The 25,000-nt window shown below is 33.7% G+C and overlaps 1 protein-coding gene across 1 annotated transcript in view; it reads right to left on the reverse strand.

The window, feature by feature from the left end:
• LOC123501004 (serine-rich adhesin for platelets-like) overlaps positions 1 to 25,000 on the reverse strand; it is a 150,534-nt gene that overhangs the window by 44,386 nt on the left and 81,148 nt on the right. Inside the window, exons 2-4 of the mRNA XM_045249559.1 lie at positions 21,355 to 21,453; positions 16,801 to 16,865; positions 15,917 to 16,062 (exon numbers count right to left, since the gene is read on the reverse strand). Of these exons, the coding sequence (XP_045105494.1) occupies positions 15,917 to 16,062; positions 16,801 to 16,865; positions 21,355 to 21,453 (310 nt within the window). The remainder of the gene's footprint in view (positions 1 to 15,916; positions 16,063 to 16,800; positions 16,866 to 21,354; positions 21,454 to 25,000) is intronic.

Below are 25,000 nucleotides of genomic sequence, written 5' to 3' on the forward strand. Positions count from 1 at the left end.
CTTAATTTTTGAGTTAGGAAAGAAGTCCCTAAATGTTTAGTGAATTGCTCTTAGCATACATACGGACTTCATAAGGACTTACGAAATACGCAAATGTTTAGTGAATCCCGCCTCAGATTACTCCACCCCTTCTTTTTTAATATCCTCGGCCTGTGTCTTACTCGTAATTTAAAATGGAAACTTCGCATCTCATCTTTTGTTAAAACAGTTTCTATGAAGATAGGCTTTTATGGAGTACTTATCGCATGTTTGTGGGGGTTCACTCACGGAGTTTTATTAGATTTTTCTTAAGCAAGAGAAACTAGTCAAGGGCAACAAAAAAAAAAAAAGGCCCACTTGTTTTCCAGTTCCCTAAAAGAGTCAGCCTAAAGTCTGGGACAAATGTCTTGAAACTTCCCTATTAAAAGAAGTCAAGTTCTAGGAATATGGAAATACATAAGCAGGCAGGAAGTTTATCAGAGAATGGTATGAATAACTGAGAGTATTGGGTAACTCTTGCATTAGTGAGTTGGACAGAATAGGGGAGAGAGGAAGAAGAAAGCCTTGTACAGCGAGGCCGCAGGAGGGGAGACATGCAGTTAGCAAGATCAGTAGAACAGTTACCATGAAAATAGCGATAAAAGATAGAAAGAGATGCAACATTTCACCGGTGAGAAAGAGGCTGAAGACAGTTAGTGAGAGGAGGGGAGTTGATGAGACGAAAAGCTTTTGATTCCACCATATCTAATAAAACTGTATGATTAGAACCCCCCCCCCCACCAGACATGCGAGGAGTAATCCATACAGGGACGGATAAGGCCCTTGTGCAGAGTTATCAGTTGGTGGGTAACAGCATAAGCAGAAACATCAGACGTAAGGAAAAGATCAAGAATGTTGGAAGTAGCTTCAAGACGATCAGGAATACGAGTATGGTGTTCCATCAGTTAGTCTAGATCATGGAGGATAGCAAAGTTGAAGGCTAGTTCAGCAGGATGGTCAGTGAAGGAATAGGAAAACCAAAGCTTGTGGTGAACATTGAAATCTCAAAGGATGGAGATATTCGCAAAAGGATAGAGGGACAGAATGTGCTCCACTTGGAAGTTAGATAGTCAAAGAATTTACTATAGTCAGAGGAGTTAGGGGAGAGATAGACGGCAAAGATAAATTTAGTTAGAGAGCGAATATTGAGTCGAAGCCAGATGGTGGAAAACTCAAGAACATTCAAGAGCGTGGGCACGAGAGCAAGTCAAGACGTTGTACACATAGACGCAACATTCAGATTTGGAACGAAAATGAGGATGAAAAAAAGTAGAAAGGAACAGAACAGGCCTACTGTCGGTTGTCTCAGACAGCTGTGTTTCGGTGAGGAAAAGAAGATAAAGTTTAGTAGAGGAGAGGTGGTGTTCTACAGATGGAAAATTAGATAAAAAAAAAAAACTGCGAATGTTGCAGAAATTAATGAAAATAGGGTGAAATCAAAAGCTTTTCTTCTCATCAACTTCCCTACTCTGACTGACTTTCTTTTCCCTCTTTCTCATCGCTGGAATGTTGCATCTCTTGCTATTTTCTACCGATGTTTTCATGCTAATTGCTCTTTTAATCTTACTAAATGCATGCCTCCACTCCTCCTACGGACTCGCTGCACAAGGCTTTCTTCTTCCTCTCACCCCTACTCTATCCAACTCGCTGATACAAGAGGTAACAGTACTCCCAATCTTTGATGCCTTTTTCTGGTAAGTTCTGGAACTCCCTGCCTGCTTCTGTATTTCCAACTTCTTATGAAGGAGGTTTGAAGGCTTTCGTTCCTTTCTTTTGATTAACTCTATCGGTCCTGGCAACTAAGTAAGCTTTTTCTTTTATCATTTTGTGTTGTCCTTGGCCGGCTTTTCTCTCTTACAAGAAAAACAAAATAAAGTATATATATATATATATATATATATATATATATATATATATATATATATATATATATATATATATATATATATATATATATATATATATATATATATATATATATATATATATATATATATATATATATATATATATATATATATATATATATATATATATATATATATATATATATATATATATATATATATATATATATATATATATATATATATATACAGTACAGGAGAGAAGACCCACAAAGGACGGTTATCTTCATTATATCCACTTCACAACGTTTCGGGAAAGTACATATCCCATCTTCAGGTACTTTCCCAAAACGTTGTGAAGTGGATATAATGAAGATAACCGTCCTTTGTGGGTTTTCTCTCCTGTACCGTGTACGCTATAGACGCCCTGTTTTTCAAGTATATATATATATATATATATATATATATATATATATATATATATATATATATATATATATATATATATATATATATATATATATATATATATATATATATATATATATATATATATATATATATATATATATATATATATATATATATATATATATATATATATATATATATATATATATATATATATATATATATATATATATATATATATATATATATATATATATATATATATATATATATATATATATATATATATATGTGTGTGTGTGTGTGTGTGTGTGTGTGTGTGTGTGTAAGCAACTTCAGCCTTATTAAGTTTTTGCTGTGTCTTTTCTATTTGTCTAATTAATTGTTTCTCTTGAACAGTAAGAGCCCAGATGAGCTGTCCAAAAGTAGAGTTTGCAGCAAACTTTACTTACTGTTCAAAAGAAACAATTAATTAGACAAATAGGAAAGACACAGCAAAAACTTAACGAGCCTGAAGTTGTTCATGTCTTTAACATCATCTGTAAGATAAAAAATTTACTCCTGGCTATACTAGCATATATATATATATATATATATATATATATATATATATATATATATATATATATATATATATATATATATATATATATATATATATATATATATATATATATATATATATATATATATATATATATATATATATATATATATATATATATATATATATGAGGTTTAGGTTTAGTTTATGGAAACCTCCAAATGGTGCTCGCTTAAGAAAAGTTTGGGAACCACCGCCCTAATGTTTCTCAAGCGTTGAGGATCAGTTCAGAAACATTGTTTCCAAACAACGTTTCTGGTGTGGACAGGCAACAGTTTGGAAACAATGTTTCTCATTTGTTTCCAAAGTGCTTGGAAACTGTTGAGAAACAGTTGGGAAACATTGTTTCCAAATAATGTTTTCTGGTTTGGACAGACATAACGCTGCGATCTGATCTTTCCAGAAGCTGCTGAGTGTGGAGAGTCTATAGCATTGGCCAGAGTATTTGGGGCACTGCCTATTCCTGATGTGATGAGTGTGAGTGTACCGGTACGCCTGACTTGTGCACCTGTACATCACGTATGGTGGGCGTTTTCGGTATTTCTTCAAGCAGGTTCACGAATCTTTTGCCCTTTTGCGATTTATTCAGAATGTTTCTTGGTGCCTTGTTAAATCTCTCAGCCTCCTCTTTCGCATGTCCTTGATGCTTCTTGGTATACGTGTCTTCGTCGAGCAGAGGTGGCTTCATTTTCCTTACGTAATCGTCAGTGTTTAGAGAAAGATCCCTCCTCCTTTTGTCGGCCGAAGTGATGATTATTTTCCACTAATGCATTGATATATCTGCGCGGTAAGATAGTAATGATTGTCTTATCGATGAATCTGCAGCTGTTTCAAACCTCTCTCGATTTAGCTGTCGTTCTAACATGTTTTATTTATTTATTTTTTTCTATCACAAATTCCATATATCTTCTGCTGTCAAGACCACTGCCAAACCTAAGTCCGAATTCAAGGGTTTCCTGATGATTTTTTAATAGTGTGTGTGATGAGATATTATTGATAAGATCTGGTTTCCCAAGCGCTTCCAGCTCCTGCTGCTGTATAGCGGAAGGAGATTGGCTTCTAACTTCTCTCTTTGTTGTGTGTCTTCCTTCGCGCAGCCTTTTTAAGAGGTGATGTGGTAGGCTGTTCTTGGTGGTTCCTGCCTTGGTTAGCTCTTGCAATCTCTTATAGAAGATTCTCGCTTGCTTCCTCTAAGTATTGTCCTGTAGATCTGCTTTAGACAGGAGCGTCAATTCCCCTCCTCTGATTGACTGTCTTCACCCTCTTTCTCACCGCCGAAATTTTCATGCTAACTGCTTTACTGATCTTGCTAACTGCATGCCTTCCCTCCTCCTGCAGCCTCGCTGCACAAGGCTTTCTTCTTCCTCTCACCCCTATTCGGTCCAATTCTGCAGTGCAAGAGTTAACCAGTATTCTCAATCATTCATACCTTTCTCTGGTAAACTCTGGAATTCCCTGCCTGCTTCTGTGTTTCCGTCTTCCTACGACTTAATTTCTTTAAAGAGGAAGGTTTCAAGACATTTTTCCCTTACTTCTGGATAAGTCTTATGATCTTTAAGGAAACTGGCAATCCAGTGGGCCTTTTTTTTTTTTTTTCTTTTTTTTTCCCCCTTTGGCCAGTTTCCTCTCCTGCATAAAAATAAAAAAGAACGGATCTGGATAATACTTCTTCCTTCCAACAGTATTGTAAAAAATTCCGTCGATTCCTCAAACTGTTCAGCTTGGCCCTCCGTCTATACTAATTCCGCCATGAAACCTGAGCCCACTTTGAAACAAATGCAAGAACATTGTGACAATCTGTAAGGAAGTGGGGACGGGATACACGGGCTGTGGTTGAGTACTATACTTCCCACAAGTTGTGCTTAAAGATTCTAAAGAGGAAGGAATCAATGGCTCACAGACTAACCTGCACAGTATATACATCCAAAAGATCACAAACGGTCTGGAGAGGGCTGTGTTACTCCAGGTTGACACACACACACACACACACACACACACACACACACACACACACACACACACACACACACACACACACACACACACACACACACACACACACACACACACACACACACACACACACACACACACACACACACACACACACACACACACACACACACATATATATATATATATATATATATATATATATATATATATATATATATATATATATATATATATATATATATATATATATATATATATATATATATATATATATATATATATATATATATATATATATATATATATATATATATATATATATATATATATATATATATATATATATATATATATATATATATATATATATATATATATATATATATATATATATATATATATATATATATATATATATATATATATATATATATATATATATATATATATATATATATATATATATATATATATATATATATATATATATATATATATATATATATATATATATATATATATATATATATATATATATATATATATATATATATATATATATATATATATATATATATATATATATATATATATATATATATATATATATATATATATATATATATATATATATATATATATATATATATATATATATATATATATATATATATATATATATATATATATATATATATATATATGTATATATATACATATAAACTGGAAATTTCACATCTCTACTCTTGCTAAATCAGCTTCCAAGAAGTTAGGTGTCCTATGGCGTCTTCGTCCATTTTCTCTCCTCCCAGCTGCTTGCTCTGTACAAGGGCCTTATCCGCCCGTGTATGGAGTATGGCTCTCATGTCTGGGGATCCACACACAGCTTTACTAAACAAGGTGGAATCTAAAGCTTTTCGTCTTATCAACTCTTCTCCTCTAACTGACTGTCTTGATTCTTTAAGTCACCGCCGCAATGTTGCATCTTTATCTGTCTTCTACCGCTGTTTTCATGCTGTCTGCTCTTCTGAACTTGCTAACTGCATGCCTTCCCCTCCTGCGGCCTCGCTGCACAAGACTCTCTACTTCTTCTCATCCCTATTCTGTCCATCTTCCTAATGCAAGAGTTAACCAGTATCTTCACTCCTTCATTCCCTACACTGGTAAACTCTGGAACTCTCTACCTGTGTCTGTATTTCCACCTGCCTATGACTTAAACTCTTTCAAAAGAGGAGTGTCAAGACACCTCTTACGTTAACTGGACCCTCCTTTTAGATTTTTTGTTTTCTCTTTCTTAACAGGGCCTGGCAACCAGCGGGATTTTTTTTTCCAACACTTTGTTTGCCCTTGGCCAGTGCCCTTGTAATGTAAAAAAAAAAAAAAAAATATATATATATATATATATATATATATATATATATATATATATATATATATATATATATATATATATATATATATATATATATATATATATATATATATATATATATATATAGATAGATAGATAGATAGATAGATAGATAGATAGATAGATAGATAGATAGATAGATAGATAGACAGATAGATAGATATCTATATATCTATATATATATATCTATCTATCTATCTATCTATCTATCTATCTATCTATCTATCTATCTATCTATCTATCTATCTATCTATCTATCTATCTATCTATCTCTCTCTCTCTCTCTCTCTCTCTCTCTCTCTCTCTCTCTCTCTCTCTCTCTCTCTCTCTCTCTCTCTCTCTCTCTCTCTCTCTCTCTCTCTCTCTCTCTCTCTATATATATATATATATATATATATATATATATATATATATATATATATATATATATATATATATATATATATATATATATATATATATATATATATATATATATATATATATATATATATATATATATATATATATATATATATATATATAATGTTATAGCGTATAGCGCCTGTAGGTCTACTTGAAGTGTTTGTATATGAAGCGCTGTTCAGCTTTCACCCATTATTGGCACAGACAATTTTATTTATAATGGTACCCATATTAGGGCCCATATCACCACCCAAGCGCATCTTTGGTGTAACCACATAAAAACTGGATATTAAGGTGACATTAAATGGCAAAGTTTTTAAGTCTGTACGTGGTTGGACTCGTACCTACGTGTGGACATCTGCCCCATCCCATGCTCACCACCTTATTCACTACGCCACCGCCTCTCTCTCTCTCTCTCTCTCTCTCTCTCTCTCTCTCTCTCTCTCTCTCTCTCTCTCTCTCTCTCTCTCTCTCTCTATATATATATATATATATATATATATATATATATATATATATATATATATATATATATATATAATATTTACTCTGCAGGTTGGCTTGCGAGCTATTAATTACTTTGAAGAAGCTGTAAGCGAAACCAGTCTGGCAGTAAAGTAATCATCTTCAGTCTGTGTGTGTATGTGTGCGTAAGTACGTACGTGAGTAGGTCCGTATGACGTGAACGTGTGTGTACAGGAGTTTCTGTCTTAGAGAGAGAGAGAGAGAGAGAGAGAGAGAGAGAGAGAGAGAGAGAGAGAGAGAGAGAATATGGGTATAGAGCGAGTCTCTCCCACAGACTAACATTGTTACCTAAGACATCCGATAAGTTTCGCGACCACTCCGTCTGACTCCTACTCTCCACAGGGACTGTACTCGGGTTACACTCAGACTCTCTCTCTCTCTCTCTCTCTCTCTCTCTCTCTCTCTCTCTCTCTCTCTCTCTCTCTCTCATGGTAACTTTTTATTCACCATTCGTACGAAAAATCGTCTCAAAAACATCCACGTTTTGTTGTCTATCCTTGTTTTCCTCCCTCCTTCCTTTAGCTTCTTTTTTTTCTTCCCTCTCTGTTTTTTTCTTCTCATTGTGAGAGGGCGGGAAAAGGAAAATTCATAAAATCGAGAAATCCCAAGAAAGAGATAGGATTTCAGCTTATAAGTTCATTACAGTCTTGTCCAGATACATTTGGCCTAAAGGATGTTTCTTTTTATGTAAGGGGGAAAGCTGGCCAAGCTGCACAGAAAGAATAAGACTAATAAAGGCTCACTTAGAATGCCAGTCACTGTGCAGGTCCTAAAAAGTGGGAGTCTTGAAACTTCACCTCTTAAATGAATTCGTCATATAGGGAAAGTGAAATACAGAAGCAGGTAAGGAGTTCCAGAGTTTACCAGAGAAAGGTATGAATGATTGAGAGTACTAGTTAACTCTTTTATTAGAGAGGTGGACAGTATAGGGATGAGAGGAAAAAGAAAAAGTCTTGCGCAGGGAGGCCCCGAGAAGAGAGGAGGCATGCAGTTTGGAATTTAGAGGAGCAATTGGCATGAAAAGAGCGGTAAAAGATATCAACAGATGCAACATTGCAGCGGTGAGAAAGAGGCTGAAGACAGTCATTCAGAGGAGAGGAAATGATAAAACAAAAAGATTTTGATTCCACCCTGTCTAATAAAACTGTGTGAATGGAGCCTCCCAACACATGCAAAGAGTTCTCCATATATGGACGGGAATTTAAGTTTAAATTATAACTAAAACACAGACCGATGATATTCAGTGTAGGAAATGGAGAGAGTTCAGTCATTGAAGAAGAGTTATGTGGAAGGTTGTGTCGAGTTGATAGATGGAAGATTGAGTTTTTGAGGCATTGAACACTACTAATTTTTCCTGTCCCAAACAAAGATTTAAGAGAGATCAAAAGTCAGGCGCTCTGTGGCGTCCTTGTGGAATCTGTTAACGTTGAAAAGAGTAGAGTGGTATCATCAGCGTAGGAATGGATAAGGCAAGAAGTTTGGTATAGAAGGTCATTGATGAATAATAAGAAGAGAGGGGTGTCAGGTCATAACACTGAGGAACATTATTGTTAATAAAATTAGAAGAACAGTGGCCGCTTACCACAACAGCCATAGACTTTTAAGAGAGGAAACTTGAGAAGTTGCAGAGAAAACGATAAAAACCTCAGTAGAGTACTTTAGAGATCAGTGTTCCGTGCCATTCACTAAAAGCTTTTGATATGTCTAATGCAACAACATAAGTTTCACCGAGAATAATGGGAAAAAGATTCATAAAGACCAAGAGAGATGCAGCTTATTGTTCTTTTGTGTTCCTTCTTGAAAACTAGAGAGAGAGAGAGAGAGAGAGAGAGAGAGAGAGAGAGAGAGAGAGAGAGATATATATATATATATATATATATATATATATATATATATATATATATATATATATATATATATATATATATATATATATATATATATATATATATTGATATTTTAGTGTTAATGTAGTCCAATGAGGTGACGCCTTTTACACACTTTTGTGACGCATTAGACACCTTTGTTTCGGCAAAAGATGTGGTTTAGTAGAGGAGTGGTGGTGTTCTACAGACTGAAAATTAAAACTAAGACTTTAAATGTTAATGAAAAAAAAGTTGTAGCGAGTGTAGACATTTATGGTCGATCGCTAAACAGCAGTTTGTTTTTGGGACATTTACAGTCACCTCTTCAGAAGGGGATTACAAGGCTGGGGTTAGAGTCACATTCTTTAAATTGTACGTGAAGGGTGTTTGTGTATGTGTGTGATAAGTGCATGTTTATTTATATATATATATATATATATATATATATATATATATATATATATATATATATATATATATATATATATATATATATATATATATATATATATATATATATATATATATATATATATATATATATATATATATATATATATATATATATATATATATATATATATATATATATATATATATATATATATATATATATTTTTTTTTTTTTTTTTTTTTTTTTTTTTTTTTTTTTATTTAGGAAGAGGGCCAGCCAAGGGCAAAAAAAAGAAAGTTAGAAAAATCCCACTTGAGCGCTGGCTCTCCAAAGAGTACAAAAGTGCCAAAACCGTCAGCCAGAATTAGGGGAGCAAATGCCTCGATACCTCCCTCTTAAAAGAAGACAAGTTGTAGGAATTTGGAAATACAGATGCAGGAGGGAGTTCCAGAGTTTACCAGTGAAAGGGATGAATGATTGAGCGTACTGGTTAACTCTTGCATTAGAGAGTTGGACAGAATAGGGATGAGAGGAAGAAGAAAGCCTTGTGCAGCGTGGCCGCAGGAGGAGGGAGGCATGCAGTTAGCAAGATCAGTAGAACAGTTACCATGAAAATAGCGATAAAATATAGAAAGGGATGCAACATTTCGGCGGTGAGAAAGAGACTGAAGACAGTTAGTCAGAGGAGGGAGTTGATGAGACGAAGAGCTGATTCCACCCTATCAAGCAAAGCTGTGTGACTGGAACCCCCAAACATGCGAAGAGTACTCCATACAGGGACGGATAAGGCCCTTATACAGAGTAAGCAGTTGGAGGGCGAGAAAACTGGCGGAGACGCCTCAGAACACCTAATTTCATAGAAGCTGTTTTAGCAAGAGATGAGATGTGAAGTTTCCAGTTAAGATTATGAGCAAAGGACAGACCGAGGATATTCATTGTGGAAGAGGGAGACAGTTGAGTGTCATTGAAGAAGAGGGGATAGTTGTCTGGAAGGTTGTGTCGAGTTGATAGATGGAGGAATTGAGTTTTTGAGGCATTGAAAACTACTAGATTTTCTCTGCCCCAATCGGAAATTTTAGAAAGATCGGAAGTCAGGCGTTCCGTGGCGTCCCCGCGTGATCTGTTAATTTCCTGAAGGGTTGGACGTCTCTGAAAGAACGTGGAAAGATGTAGGGTGGTATCATCAGCGTAGGAGTGGATAGGGCAAGAAGTTTGGTTAAGAAGGTCATTAATGAATAATAGAAAGAGAGTGGGTGACAGGACAGAACCCTGAGGAACACCACTATTAATAAGTTTAGGAGAAGAACAGTAGCCGTCTACCACAGCAGCAATAGAGCGGTCGGAAAGGAAACATGTGATAAAGTTGCAGAGAGAAGGATAGAAGCCGTAAGAGGGCAATTTTGAAATCAAAGCTTTATGCCAGACTCTATCAAAAGCTTTTGATATGTCTAACGCAACAGCAAAAGTTTCACCGAAATCTCGATAGAGTTTGGCCAGGCAAGGTGCAAGCACAGAAGCACAGTTTTTGAGAACAATAGGAGGGACCTTATCAGGTCCATAAGCCTTCCGAAGGTTTAGGCCAGCAAAGGCATGGAAAATATCATTACGAAGAATTTTAATTGTAGACATGAAATAGTCATATATATATATATATATATATATATATATATATATATATATATATATATATATATATATATATATATATATATATATATATGTTTCCGGACAAGCGTAATCCCATCTTGAAACACGGAAACACGTGCAGAGAGTGCGTGAGGGGACTTGTACAGCTTCTACAGATCCAAGGACAAAGAGGTCCTGGAGAATGAAAACATCTCTTGTGTACCTTAGTCCTAGCAACTGACATCTAACTTCCTGATCAAGACATGTCTAATCAAAGTAAATTCTAGATCCCTAGTCACTTGTACAAAGTAAAAAAGGAAGGTTATTCTAAAAGGTAATAAAAACTATAAAAAAACAATAAAATACTTTAGTTAAGAAAAAATAAAACCAGAAAGCCTAAAAGAAAACAACAAAAGGAAGTGATGAAAATATAAAACTATAGAATTATAGTTAAATGAATGAATGTTGCTTGGTTATTAAGATTAGATTTATAATTATGAATGCAAAATGATTCAGCAATTCTCAGTTCAGATAATGTCTTGGCTTTATACAATATTTCAAAATCCTGTTCTCTAAAATCATAATTTAATTCTCTTGGGTGGTTTCTTATGACAGAGAAACCTGGATTTGAGAACCGTTTGCCTGTTCTAAAGGAGATACCCTCACACATACGTAATTTCAAGTTTCGGCTTGTTGAGCCGATATATCCTGTTTTACAACTGGGACAACAAAATTCATATGCTGTGTTAGAGCTCAATATTAAGGGTATATTAGTAAGAAGTGATTTGATGTCAAAGCTGGCCATATAAAAGTCTGGTGGTAACTTAAGTTTCATTAAATCCTTAACAAAAGTAGTTGAGTTCCTGACTGTATATTCATTAGTCGTTAAGTGAGACAATATTGAAACAGAATCTTGCCAAATTGTAGTTAAAGGTGTTAATAGCGGAAAGGTTTGGTGGTATGGGGCAGCATTCTTTGTGGGCTTTTGGGAGTCCATATAATATCACGGTGGTTCAGCCAAATGCAAATAGCCATTTGTAAGAAATTTCTGGTAATTTGTCTTTATTTTTCATCAAAATTCTGTTAATTTCATCTCCCAAGAATAATATATGTTTGAAACAATCAGCATTAATTATTTAAAATTTTATATTGTCATTTAAAATTTCTTCAGTTTTACAAACATTCAACTCTGTCTAAGAGGACCACACCATTTCCTTGGTCAGATCTAGTTACAATAACAGTCCTATCATTACTTAACTCTTTCAGGCAGTTAGTTCTGAGTTTAAAAATTCCAACAAACAAAACTAACAGACTGAGAAAGCTTTCTTTATATATTTCTTTATATATATATATATATATATATATATATATATATATATATATATATATATATATATATATATATATATATATATATATATATATATATATATATATATATATATATATATATATATATATATATATATATATATATATATATATATATATATATATATATATATATATATATATATATATATATATATATATATATATATATATATATATATATATATATATATATATATATATATATATATATATATATATATATATATATATATATATATATATATATATATATATATATATATATATATAAGTTTTCTGCTTTACTTCTCTCTGCTCCCAGATGTCAGCAGACAGTGTCGGTGTCCTTCATCCCTTACTGGGGAGGGGAAGGGGTTAACCAGAGCCACCATGTTCTACACGACCGTTAGAAGAGCCACACATCCCACCCCCCGTCCCGGAAAATCAGGGCACAGAACAGAGAGCGTATGCAAACAGTCAGCGTGAATTGTTTTGCTTGTTTTATGAGTATGTGATTGTAATATTATATTATTATATAGTTACATTTTCCTTCCCAGGTTCCAGAAATGACAGGACGAGTGGTTGTGCTGGTTGTGCTTATATCCCATTGCCAATCGTGGCTGAGGCCAGCCTCGCGCTGTGGTGACGCTGTTCCCTGGATTGGTCTGCCTAGATCGTCTCATGATCGGCAGTGCTTGCAGATCTACTGCTCTGATATTCAGCTTGGGGCTATTTTCCTTAATGTGGAGAGCTTCTAAGATTGTTAGTCGTGTACTGTCGAGGCATTCATCATTGACTTCGGTGTTGTGTTCTATTATTTTCCTTGTGGTGATGATGCCGTGGTCTTGCCGCAAGTGAATTGATGGGGCTCCGGAGGCTAAGTGTCGTGTTAGTCGTCGAGAGAGCTTTGTGGTTGTCACACTGATGTAGGCTGTAGGTAGGATTACACAGTTTCCTTAATTGCAGGTTAACCTATACACGACATGTGACATCTGCATTGCTTCTCTCTTGGTGTCTGGACTGTTCTTGAATAGGAGGTAGCTGGTTTTCTTGTTTTTATAGTATATCTGTAGCTTTAATTTTCTTTCTGGGTCCGTTGGTTTTAAGTTGTTCTTGACGATTCTTAATTGTTATTATTTATTCGTCTTCCTTACGCGCCTAAGAGAAGAAAGCTCGGTGTGGCCGTTTGTGTTGCACCAGTTGTTAATTATTTTCTTAGCCATGCGGACGATGTCGTTTTCTATGAATCCATTGTTGACCAGTACCTGGGTTGATCTTTCTATTTTTCTCTCCCGATGTATGCGCCAATGGTGGAGTCTTTATACCGCTGTGCTGTAGGCACATCGTCTATGTATCTGCAGTTAATTTCAGACTTTTATGTTTCCTTGAAGACGTCTTCGATGTAACCCATAAAAGAAAACTCCAAGGGGCGAGCCCATGGCAACCCCTTCGATCTGGCGGTACTTGTTTCCTCGGTGACAGTTACATGGCTCTTCTTTTGTGCAGCATTCAAGTAATTCACGCAGCCCTGCCTCAAGGATGTCTAAGACGGGGGTGGAGTCATTGTGATAGATTCGCTGCATGATAGGTCGATGTTGCTGTGCACTAGGACATTTGTGAACAGAGACTAAACGTCCAGCGAAGCAATAACCACTAGTTTTGAGGATATCGAGGAATACATACATATATATATATATATATATATATATATATATATATATATATATATATATATAAGTAATTTTTCTGATGTCTATCTGTTTATCAATTTACCTATGGATAGATAAAAAGGTAGATAGATAGATAGATAGACACCAAAGTAATTACTTTTATGAAATAGAAAAAGATAAATGATTATTGTTTTTATATTTCCTTGATATTATGATTAATGTTCTTATAATGGTAATGTTAATATTTCTACATATTTGAAACTTTTATTTTTATACTAACGTATTTCATCGCTATTCGCTTTCCATCTTCAGTTTCAATTTATGTCATTAACTCTTATTTTAAGTGAACTATTCATCTTCTCTAAATAATAAATTTTTATTTTTACTGTTATATGAAGGTGTTTTCATTATTCCTTTATGACATTTATTTTGTAGACCTTCATCAGTGTATTTCAAAAAAGCATATACCTTTCAAATTTCGTTTTCATTTTCACATAAACTTTTACTTATATTGTTGCTGTTTCTGTGAGAGATATGTAGTATTTTGATTTTACTATTACATGATTCTTTTTTTATTTGAACCACATTCAATGCCCTATTTAATTTCTTTAACTAATTTGTACGCCTATCATTGTTGCTATCCTAACCAAATTATACTGATCTTTTCAATCAACGTTAATTTTTTGCACATGAAATACTCCATTTCATGTTGTTTCTCTCTTATATTTTAAACGTGCTATTTCATTAAATTTTGCACCGCTCGTCACTGATGCATGGGAAAATGTTACCATTACATAACCTTAGTTTTGTACACATTCACCAGCGAATTTCGAGAAAAAAAAACACTCTCCTTTCTTTTTTTTCCCTCCAATGTGCGTCAGCAAGCAAGTAAAAGGCTAAGTATTTTAATTTTGCTGTAGCGCTGCTCCCGTGTTGACAACCAGCAGTAGTGAGGGTGGATGTTTTTCATTCGAGTGTAAATTGAAGGTGACATGAGTGATTTTTTTTTCTTGCGGTTAACGAATATGTTCATCTGTGTGTGTTTGAGCAACAATAGGAATTACATCATTGCATATACTGTGTGTTTGTGTGTGTGTGTGTGTGTGTGTGTGTGTGTGTGTGTGTGTGTGTGTGTGTGTGTGTGTGTGAGAGAGAGAGAGAGAGAGAGAGAGAGAGAGAGAGAGAGAGAGAGAGAGATTTTATTTCAATCCTCAGCACTACACACACACACACGCACACACACACACACACACACACACACACACACACACACACACACACACACACACACACACACACACACACACCTAAGCATGATTGCATATTATTCTGTTCAACATTTAACATAGAAATTTACAAGAAACCCCTTTTTCTCTTGTATTTCTTTAACATACTCCATTTTTTTCTATTCTATTCTCCATTTCCTTCACTATAACTCTCGTAAACGTCCTCTAATGCACCATATTTACTTCGTACTATGTATCAAAAGCAAAGGAAGAGAAACAAACAATAATCCCATTCAAGAAGTGATTTTCTCTTCAACCTTCCCTCACCACCTCTCTCTCTCTCTCTCTCTCTCTCTCTCTCTCTCTCTCTCTCTCTCTCTCTCTCTTCTTTCCCTTTTTCCTCACCTCTCCAAAACTTTCTATCATGATGAATAAGCATGTTTCCCCTCACCATGTATTTTCCACTCTTTCCTCTTTCCTTTCCTTCCATTCCACACCTCTTGAAAGCTTCTCCCATGCACAATCAAAACCACGAGACAAAAGTAGAAGGAAACAAGCATCATGTAACTAAGATGAACTGAGCACAAACTGGAACAGAAACTCACCTCAAAGGCCTCGTTGGTGGGAGCGAAGAGCGTGTAGGCAGCAGCTCCCTCTAATTCTCCTGCCAGGCCTGATTCTCTAATGTATTGTGCCCATTTCGTGGCTCCAAGACTCTCGGCTGTCTCTAATAAATTCATGAGCGGCTTGACTGATGAAAGAATAAAAACAAAAGAAAATAAGAAAATCAGGGAAGGTGCAAGATACCTTCAGGCCTACACATGGACTATGTCTCTGTATGAACCATATCTACATTTTTTTTTTTTTTTTTAATCTTTACCAATCATCCTCATTCACTAATTTGGCTGAATTTCTATTAAAGCTCTGCAATGATGAACATAAGAAAATAAGAGAAGCTGCAAGGTGCCCTCCGGCCTGTACATGAAGTCCCTGTATGAATCATAACATTTTTTTTTTTTTTACCAATTATTCTCATTCATTAATTTGGCTGAATTTATTTTACAGCTCAGTAAGGACGCATCATTAGCAGCCTGACTACTGACGTTATTTTATTTCATTCATCCATCCCTAAAATTGAGAACCAATTCGTTCTTATCTTTTTGGAATCCAAACTTTTCAAATTTGAACCGATTTATCTTTTTCCTTTCCTAATTACGTACTTACCAAAGAACAGAAGAAACACACTCACTTCCACACCCACCCTTTTCTCATGACCCCTCATTTCCTTTCTTCCTCACACTTTCCCTCCCTCTCATGCATCCTCAACCACCACACAGACACCAAACCAAGCACACCTTTCTCCGTAATCAAAACTGACTCACTGAGAAATACATTCCTTCCCTTCAGCTTATGACTAAAACGGCTTGCCTTCTTTTGACTAATAGGAGTGAAAGTATCTTATACCAGCCAATTAACCAATCACACTCACCTCTTGTACAGCCATTCTCGTCTCCATTCCTTTCGAAACCTTCACAACACTCGAATCTGATCCGCCTGTGGGTGAAGGAGAAAAGAATCAGGGAGTGAGGAAGTTAGGGGAAGGAGTCAAGAGGATGAGAGGGAAGAGATCAGAGAATAAGAGAAAAAAGGTCAGATAGTGAGGAGATAGGTATACGTGAGAGAGAGGAGAAGAGTTCAAAGGTTGACGAAGAGAGTATTAGGAGATAGGGAAAAGTGGTCAGGGAGTGACGGAGAAAAAGGTCATGGGCATGAGAAGGAAGTAATTAGGAGTTTGATGGTTAAGTGTTAAGGAAGCAGGGAAAGGTATCAGGAGAGAAGTACCAATGGAGTGAGATGAATAGGTTGAGAGAAATCAAGGATATGAAGGATGAAGGGGATAAGGATATTGGGGAGTTTAAAAACTACATACTTTAACTTTTTCTTTATATTCCTAACCACACTCAGTTGTTACCCAGACTTGTGCCTAAATAAAAGAAATATTCATTAGCAAGGTATACATAACGCATTCACGCTACGTCTTTTGTAAAAATGGCCCGTATTCTGAAACGTTTAGATCTCACCAGTACTCCAAAAGCTATAAAGATGATTAGTCAAGTTATAAAGAGCTTTTCCAGTTAGTAATGTAGAAAATTTGTCAACTATCATTATAACAGTAAAAAGTATCTTAAAAGAGGAATTTTGAGTGAAATGGTAGACCGACGCAATTAACTGATTCTGATTATTTTTTCTCCCTCTTAACATGACTCTTTTCAAAGGTCACAATCACTTTGCTTTTCGAGGATTCTTATTTTGTTTGTAAGGTAAAACCGTTACTTATCTATCAACAGAACAGTAAAGAATACTCAAAGACATCCATGTAATTTCAATTTAAACATTTTGAGTGTAAGTAATTTAGATCTAAAACAGTGTTTCTCCTGTTACTAATGTGAAAATCTTGTAAATTTGTCACAAAACCCTTTAAAACGCCCTTAAGTACAAGTGTCACCTGAACTAGACCTAGAACCTTTTGAATATGCTGGAGTTGCGGTACAGAAGAGCTTCGGAATATTGAGAAGTATTATGTGGTTTAACTCCGCTTATGGTTATCATTTATGATAGACTGACTCATCTGGCTTCTTAAGAAATAAGATAACTTGATATAAATAATTACATACATTTCCCAGTATAAATGCTAACCAATTAACATATCAATTCTATAAACACCAAGTTCTCCTCAATATATTAATTGTCTTTAACGCAGCATCTCTTTACAAATCAACTTCCCCTTCTTTGTCATACCACTTCATACACCAAAACATTCCCTCGCCTTTACAAAGAGGTTATCACAATACGCATTTCTCTCTCTAAACTCGAACCCCCTTAACAATGAGATCATCTGAACACACTACAGTATTTCTTTCCTCCGTAACAAAGTTTGTTTTTTTTTCTTTTCCTGTAAACAGAAGTTCCTGCTATCTCGCGTTTCTATCGTATTCAAATGGTTCAGGAGGAGGACGCAGTAAACATCTGCCGAAATAATCATTACTCACAGTGAGGTTTAATAGCACTGGTTCAGGCATTGCTGTGAACTTATCATTAAAGTGAACTGTGACCTTGATGAAATTTTTCCTTTTCTCACAATACAAGGTAATGGTCACAGTCTGCCGCTTAAGACAACTCTCTTCCATCAAATAAAACCATATGCGTCTAGCAACACACAAATCCTTCACTCGTGCCCACGCTCTTGAATCTTTAAAGTTTTCCTCAATCTTTTAACTGCATCGTTGTCACTCTATAATTAAATCAATTTGTGTTATATATATATATATATATATATATATATATATATATATATATATATATATATATATATATATATATATATATATATATATATATATATATATATATATATATATATATATATATATATATATATATATATATATATATATATATATATATATATATATATATATATATATATATATATATATATATATATATATATATATATATATATATATATATATATATATATATATATATATATATATATATATATATATATATATATATATATATATATATATATATATATATATATATATATATATATATATATATATTACAGAAGAGACAAGACCCACTAGAGGACGGTTATCTTCATTATATCCACTTCACAACGTTTCGGGAAAGTACATATCCCATCTTCAGGTACAAAAGGGGGCTGTAAAACCACAGGTAAAACGTAAACACAAAATGACCAGACGCAGTGGTCCTGCTACTTGCTCCTCCAACAGGTAAGTGGGGAGGGAGACTGGCTTACCAGTATTTATAGGCTCCTACTCACTAGATGGCAAAATCTGATTGGTACACTAAGTATTTCCTATCCAATACAAAATATAGTGCAAAATTCTAATCTGTCATAGCTAAAGCAAAAAAAAAACAGAAAAAAAATTTAAAGGTATGATGTACGACAGTTAGTCTATTATGTATATACATATATATATATATATATATATATATATATATATATATATATATATATATATATATATATATATATATATATATATATATATATATATATATATATATATATATATATATATATATATATATATATATATATATATATATATATATATATATATATATATATATATATATATATATATATATATATATATATATATATATATATATATATATATATATATATATATATATATATATATATATATATATATATATATATATATATATATATATATATATATATATATATATATATATATATATATTACAGAAGAGACAAGACCCACTAGAGGACGGTTATCTTCATTATATCCACTTCACAACGTTTCGGGAAAGTACATATCCCATCTTCAGGTACAAAAGGGGGCTGTAAAACCACAGGTAAAACGTAAACACAAAATGACCAGACGCAGTGGTCCTGCTACTTGCTCCTCCAACAGGTAAGTGGGAGGAGACTGGCTTACCAGTATTTATAGGCTCCTACTCACTAGATGGCAAAATCTGATTGGTACACTAAGTATTTCCTATCCAATACAAAATATAGTGCAAAATTCTAATCTGTCATAGCTAAAGCAAAAAAAAACAGAAAAAAAAAAATAAATATGATGTACGACAGTTAGTCTATTATGTATATACATATATATATATATATATATATATATATATATATATATATATATATATATATATATATATATATATATATATATATATATATATATATATATATATATATATATATATATATATATATATATATATATATATATATATATATATATATATATATATATATATATATATATATATATATATATATATATATATATATATATATATATATATATATATATATATATATATATATATATATATATATATATATATATATATATATATATATATATATATATATATATATATATATATATATATATATATATATATATATATATATATATATATATATATATATATATATATATATATATATATATATATATATATATATATATATATATATATATATATATATATATATATATATATATATATATATATATATATATATATATATATATATATATATATATATATATATATATATATATATATATATATATATATATATATATATATATATATATATATATATATATATATATATATATATATATATATATATATATATATATATATATATATATATATATATATATATATATATATATCCGTGGACACGGATGACACGGACCACGTTGTCAAGAAGGCTGAAGTGCCACCTACAGAACGGTGCAATTAAACAACACTAGTCAACCAAACATAAGACAGAAGTAATTCGCAGCATACAAAAAGAAAAGACACGCATCATAGACACAGAAAATGATCCACGTCGCCCTCTTTACTTAGAATCACTCTACATTGAAAGTAAATCCCCACAAATAAGCAAACAACAACAAGATCTACAAGTACTCTCCCTACAATCACGAGAACGGGCCACACCAAAACCAAGACAGCCCATACCTCACCGCTCAACCAATGAAAGCGTGGCTCGGTTTTCAAGACATTAAACCTATTCCTTTGTCTAACATTTTTACTTTTCAATGCCATGATCTCTCGAAACAATCCAAGTTTTCTGCAATATAATTTTTTTCTCCATCTGTAGCTTTCCTTTCCTTTATGGATACACTAGGGCAGCACGCTATTCCTTTTTCTTTTCTTTTTTGTACTGTAACTAGGTATTCATATAAAAACCCTTGCATGACGTGTCCTGTCTACGTAAAAATTACCATGTTTGTTCTTCATGTAGGTTTCCCTTTCTTTTACCTTGAACCGCAGATCGTTATTTTACCTTCAGTGGTTCTCAGCTCAATGTTTTGCTATTCTGTTATTGTCTTTCTAGTGTCCTTCGCACAATGTATTCTGTCCATTTTTTCTCTCCTTCAGTTGCAAAACGTTATCTTATCTCCAACAGTAGGTCTCCTCTCAATGCACTACTTACGTCCGTCTCCCGCAGATTTTCCGGTTCAACCAGTACCGACATTCCGTCCAGAACTCGAGACCAGTGTTGGGAACTTCCTCGACCACACAGGCGTTAGGTCTGTAGGGATAAAAATCAAGAACGTTAGGATGGGTATTGCAGAGAGAGAGAGAGAGAGAGAGAGAGAGAGAGAGAGAGAGAGAGAGAGAGAGAGAGAGAACATTGCGCGAGGAGATTGTGGGCGGTCAAGAGTTGAATGTTCTAACAGAGAGAGAGAGAGAGAGAGAGAGAGAGAGAGAGAGAGAGAGAGAGAGAGAGAGAGAGAGAGAGAACATGCCACAACAGACCTTGCGGTCCTCAGGAAGTGACCTGAGCGAGGACTACTAGGGCGATAGTGTAAGAAAAGTACAGCAAAGCACAACGCTGTTTCCACACCCTCTACCCTCTCCGGCATAAGCCGTACAGAAAAACAGATAGGAAATAAGTAAATTACGAGGTTACATGAGAAAAAATTCGAAAGATTTTTTTGAGGAGAGAGTGAAATGATCAAATTAAATGAGTTGCCCCCATTTCCTAGAGAAAGGAAGTTAATCACTAATAAACGAACGCTGGCAAAATATCTGTCAAGAAGGCTTTTAGAAAGTCTCTACTATGTTCCAGTTTGTCACATCTCAAGAAAATTCACTCCATGAATTAAATGTACAATTTATTCTTTTATTTTTCTTATAGTTCATGAGAGTTGAAGGATTTCCAAACAACTTTGAAACTGTTTACTTGCGCTATTTTGAAAGATTTATCGTGAAATACTGTATTAACTGAAGTTTATGTTAAAAATGCTTTTGATGATTTTAAAGATCTGTTAAGTCATATATTAAGGCGGCGTCACACTCGGCACTCCATTTTCGCTGCTGACTGGCCAAACTGAACACCAAATTACGTCATATACCTTGTTTTCTGCTGCTGGGAAGAACGAAAAGGGACTGTGGTGCAGGACTTGCTGGAAGTATTTGAAATCAAATGACCGTCAGACTACAAGTTGTAGTCATACAATAAAAAATAAATTATCGTATTTTTCAGTAAAACTGTCACCCATAAAACCTTAAAATATAAGTATATGTGCCTATGATTTGATAGTGTGGTGTGAGAAATTAGTTAAAAATAACACTTATTTATAATTGCAGCTGTCAAAATCAACAAAATGTGTAGCTCTGTTACCTCGAGTGTGAAAGCTTGCCACATATTAATTGAGTTATAGTGGATTCTGCATGACTATTAATACAACACTCGCGGTGTTGGATATATGATCTGATGGTGGTGTTTCAACTTATTCACGGAGTGTGGTCCAAAGGTCAACAAGGTTAAAGAGGGTCAAGAGATGAGTAAGGGAGGATGTCGCGAACTGCGGATGCAAAGCCGCGCGGCTTATATGAATCGCTAAGTGGAGAGAAATATTTATTACAGCGTCCTTGTTATATCATCATATCGAAAACAATAAAAGATAAAAAAATGCCTGCCAATTTATTTTTTCTTTTAATAAATAAAAGAAAATAAAGTGGATGAAGAGTGCTGGCATAGGATTTGTTTTTGGAATGACGAAGCGCCAACACACCGGCCCATTCCCTGCGTGACCCCAAACTTGTTGTCTCCGGTCCCACCAGCATTGCTGAGATGAATTTTCCCTGTGTGATGCCACTTCTAGTCGTCTTTGTATTAATGATAATTAATTTAGTTTTTTAATCTGCACTTCGTATGATTTTAACTCTTTCAGTTTGATATCATTTTTGCTACTCGACGCTGAACTCATTCTAATTCATCTATTTCTTTTTAGTAAAAGGGACACCAAGCTTGAACACAAAAAATCCAAAGTGAGGATTGTATCCTGAGTTTTACGTTCAAAAGTAAGCTATCTAATTTGTTTTCTTTTGCTACTTCAAGACATTGCTGCCTGGGTTTTAGGCTACTCGATATTGTTACTCCTAAATTAATTCCGCTGTTTATAATTTAAATCTAGGTACCATTTGTGATAGAGTTTGTTTTGTTCATTCCGACATCCTATTTGCACCTATTTGCATTGAAATTCACTTGCCACTCTGTCAACTTGTCTAGATTATTTTGTATTTCTATCATATATTCGTTAAAGATTACGGAATTCGTTATTTTGGAGTCATCAGCAAAGTTCGATACCATGCCGGTAATATGTCGTTTATATAAACAAGGATGAGACCAGGTCCTAAGACCCTGTGGCATCCCGCTGGTTACGTTACTTCACTTGAATGTTTTTCTATGCAAGTGAAGATTTACTCCCTTTTTAGAAAACGTTAGCAAGCTTACACTCATCAGCCTTTGTACCGGACTCCAGAGATTTATTGAATATTAAAGTCAAGAGTTCGACTACTTCACATTTAGTTTCTTTTAAGACATCTGTTTGGCAGGTTGATTTGCTTATTTCAAGTTTATCGATACATTTGAGACGTCACTTTTTGTTATACTTATGGACATCGTTGTTATCAGTTAGTATTGCTAGCACCATAAGGATGTTACTGAGGTTTTTTGCTGTAAACATGTAGAAAATGCTCTCCATCATCGATGAAAATTTTAATTTTCCTCATTTGTAGGTTAAATAGCTGAAATAATCACTATTTTCTTCGTGATAAAGTTATAAAATTCCTTCGGGTTCGCCTTACTCTGGCTCGGAACACGTAATTTGGTGGATTTTTGCTATTCTTACTTTTACCTCTTAATTCGACGAATGTAGCACGTTCTTTGTTGTTACTAAAGGATTTTAATTTATAATTATAATTACAATTATAATTATAATTATAATTTTGACGCGCAAGCATACTAATTAAGAAGTTTTTTAAATGGAATGATTTTTTATAGATACGCATTCTAGTACATCTTGCAAGTTCTTAAAAGGAAAAATTAATATATTTGGTGATACGAAAGCGACGGAAGTCGAATTGTTTAAGCACCTGATTTGAATATACAAAAAACTTGCTTTTCTTAATTCAGGGACTTTCTTTGCTTTGAGTTGACTCGTTAGCCATAGAGTTTACTTTATAATGAAGGTGATTTCACGGTGTTTGCATTACTAAACTTTTTGCGATATTCAGATTTTTTACAAACTAATCATTCGTAACAAGCACGAGATTGGAGGATATGGTTATCACGTATCGGAGTTAGGGAACTTTCATTTACGTTATTATACAGGTCTTATCCAACGTAAGAGGTGAGTGATTCGCTCCGCTTAATCACAGATAGATTAAAGTCGCTATGAGAGAGAGAGAGAGAGAGAGAGAGAGAGAGAGAGAGAGAGAGAGAGAGAGAGAGAGAGAGAGAGAGAGAGAGAGAGAGAGAGAGAGAGAGAGAGAGAGAGAGAGAGAAGATATATGAAGATACCCATTTATTCTAATTATAATTTGATTAAATTGTTTATTAACAAATACATGAGGATGAGACTCGAGTCAAAGGAAGAAAAGATGAAATGAGATGCTTATCCTTGTTTGCTCTTTGAACAAGAAGAAAAAAGAAGAAGAAGAAGAAGAAGAAAAGAGAAGTGGAAGATAGAGAAAAAAAAAATAAATGAACTAGGAGGAAAAGGGGATGTTGAGGAAGAGGAATGAAAGTGAGAAATGAAGACACAATAACAACAACAACAACAACAACA

The sequence above is a fragment of the Portunus trituberculatus genome, unplaced genomic scaffold, assembly GCF_017591435.1.
Source record: "Portunus trituberculatus isolate SZX2019 unplaced genomic scaffold, ASM1759143v1 PGA_scaffold_67__1_contigs__length_338168, whole genome shotgun sequence".
NCBI classification, from domain to species: domain Eukaryota; kingdom Metazoa; phylum Arthropoda; class Malacostraca; order Decapoda; family Portunidae; genus Portunus; species Portunus trituberculatus.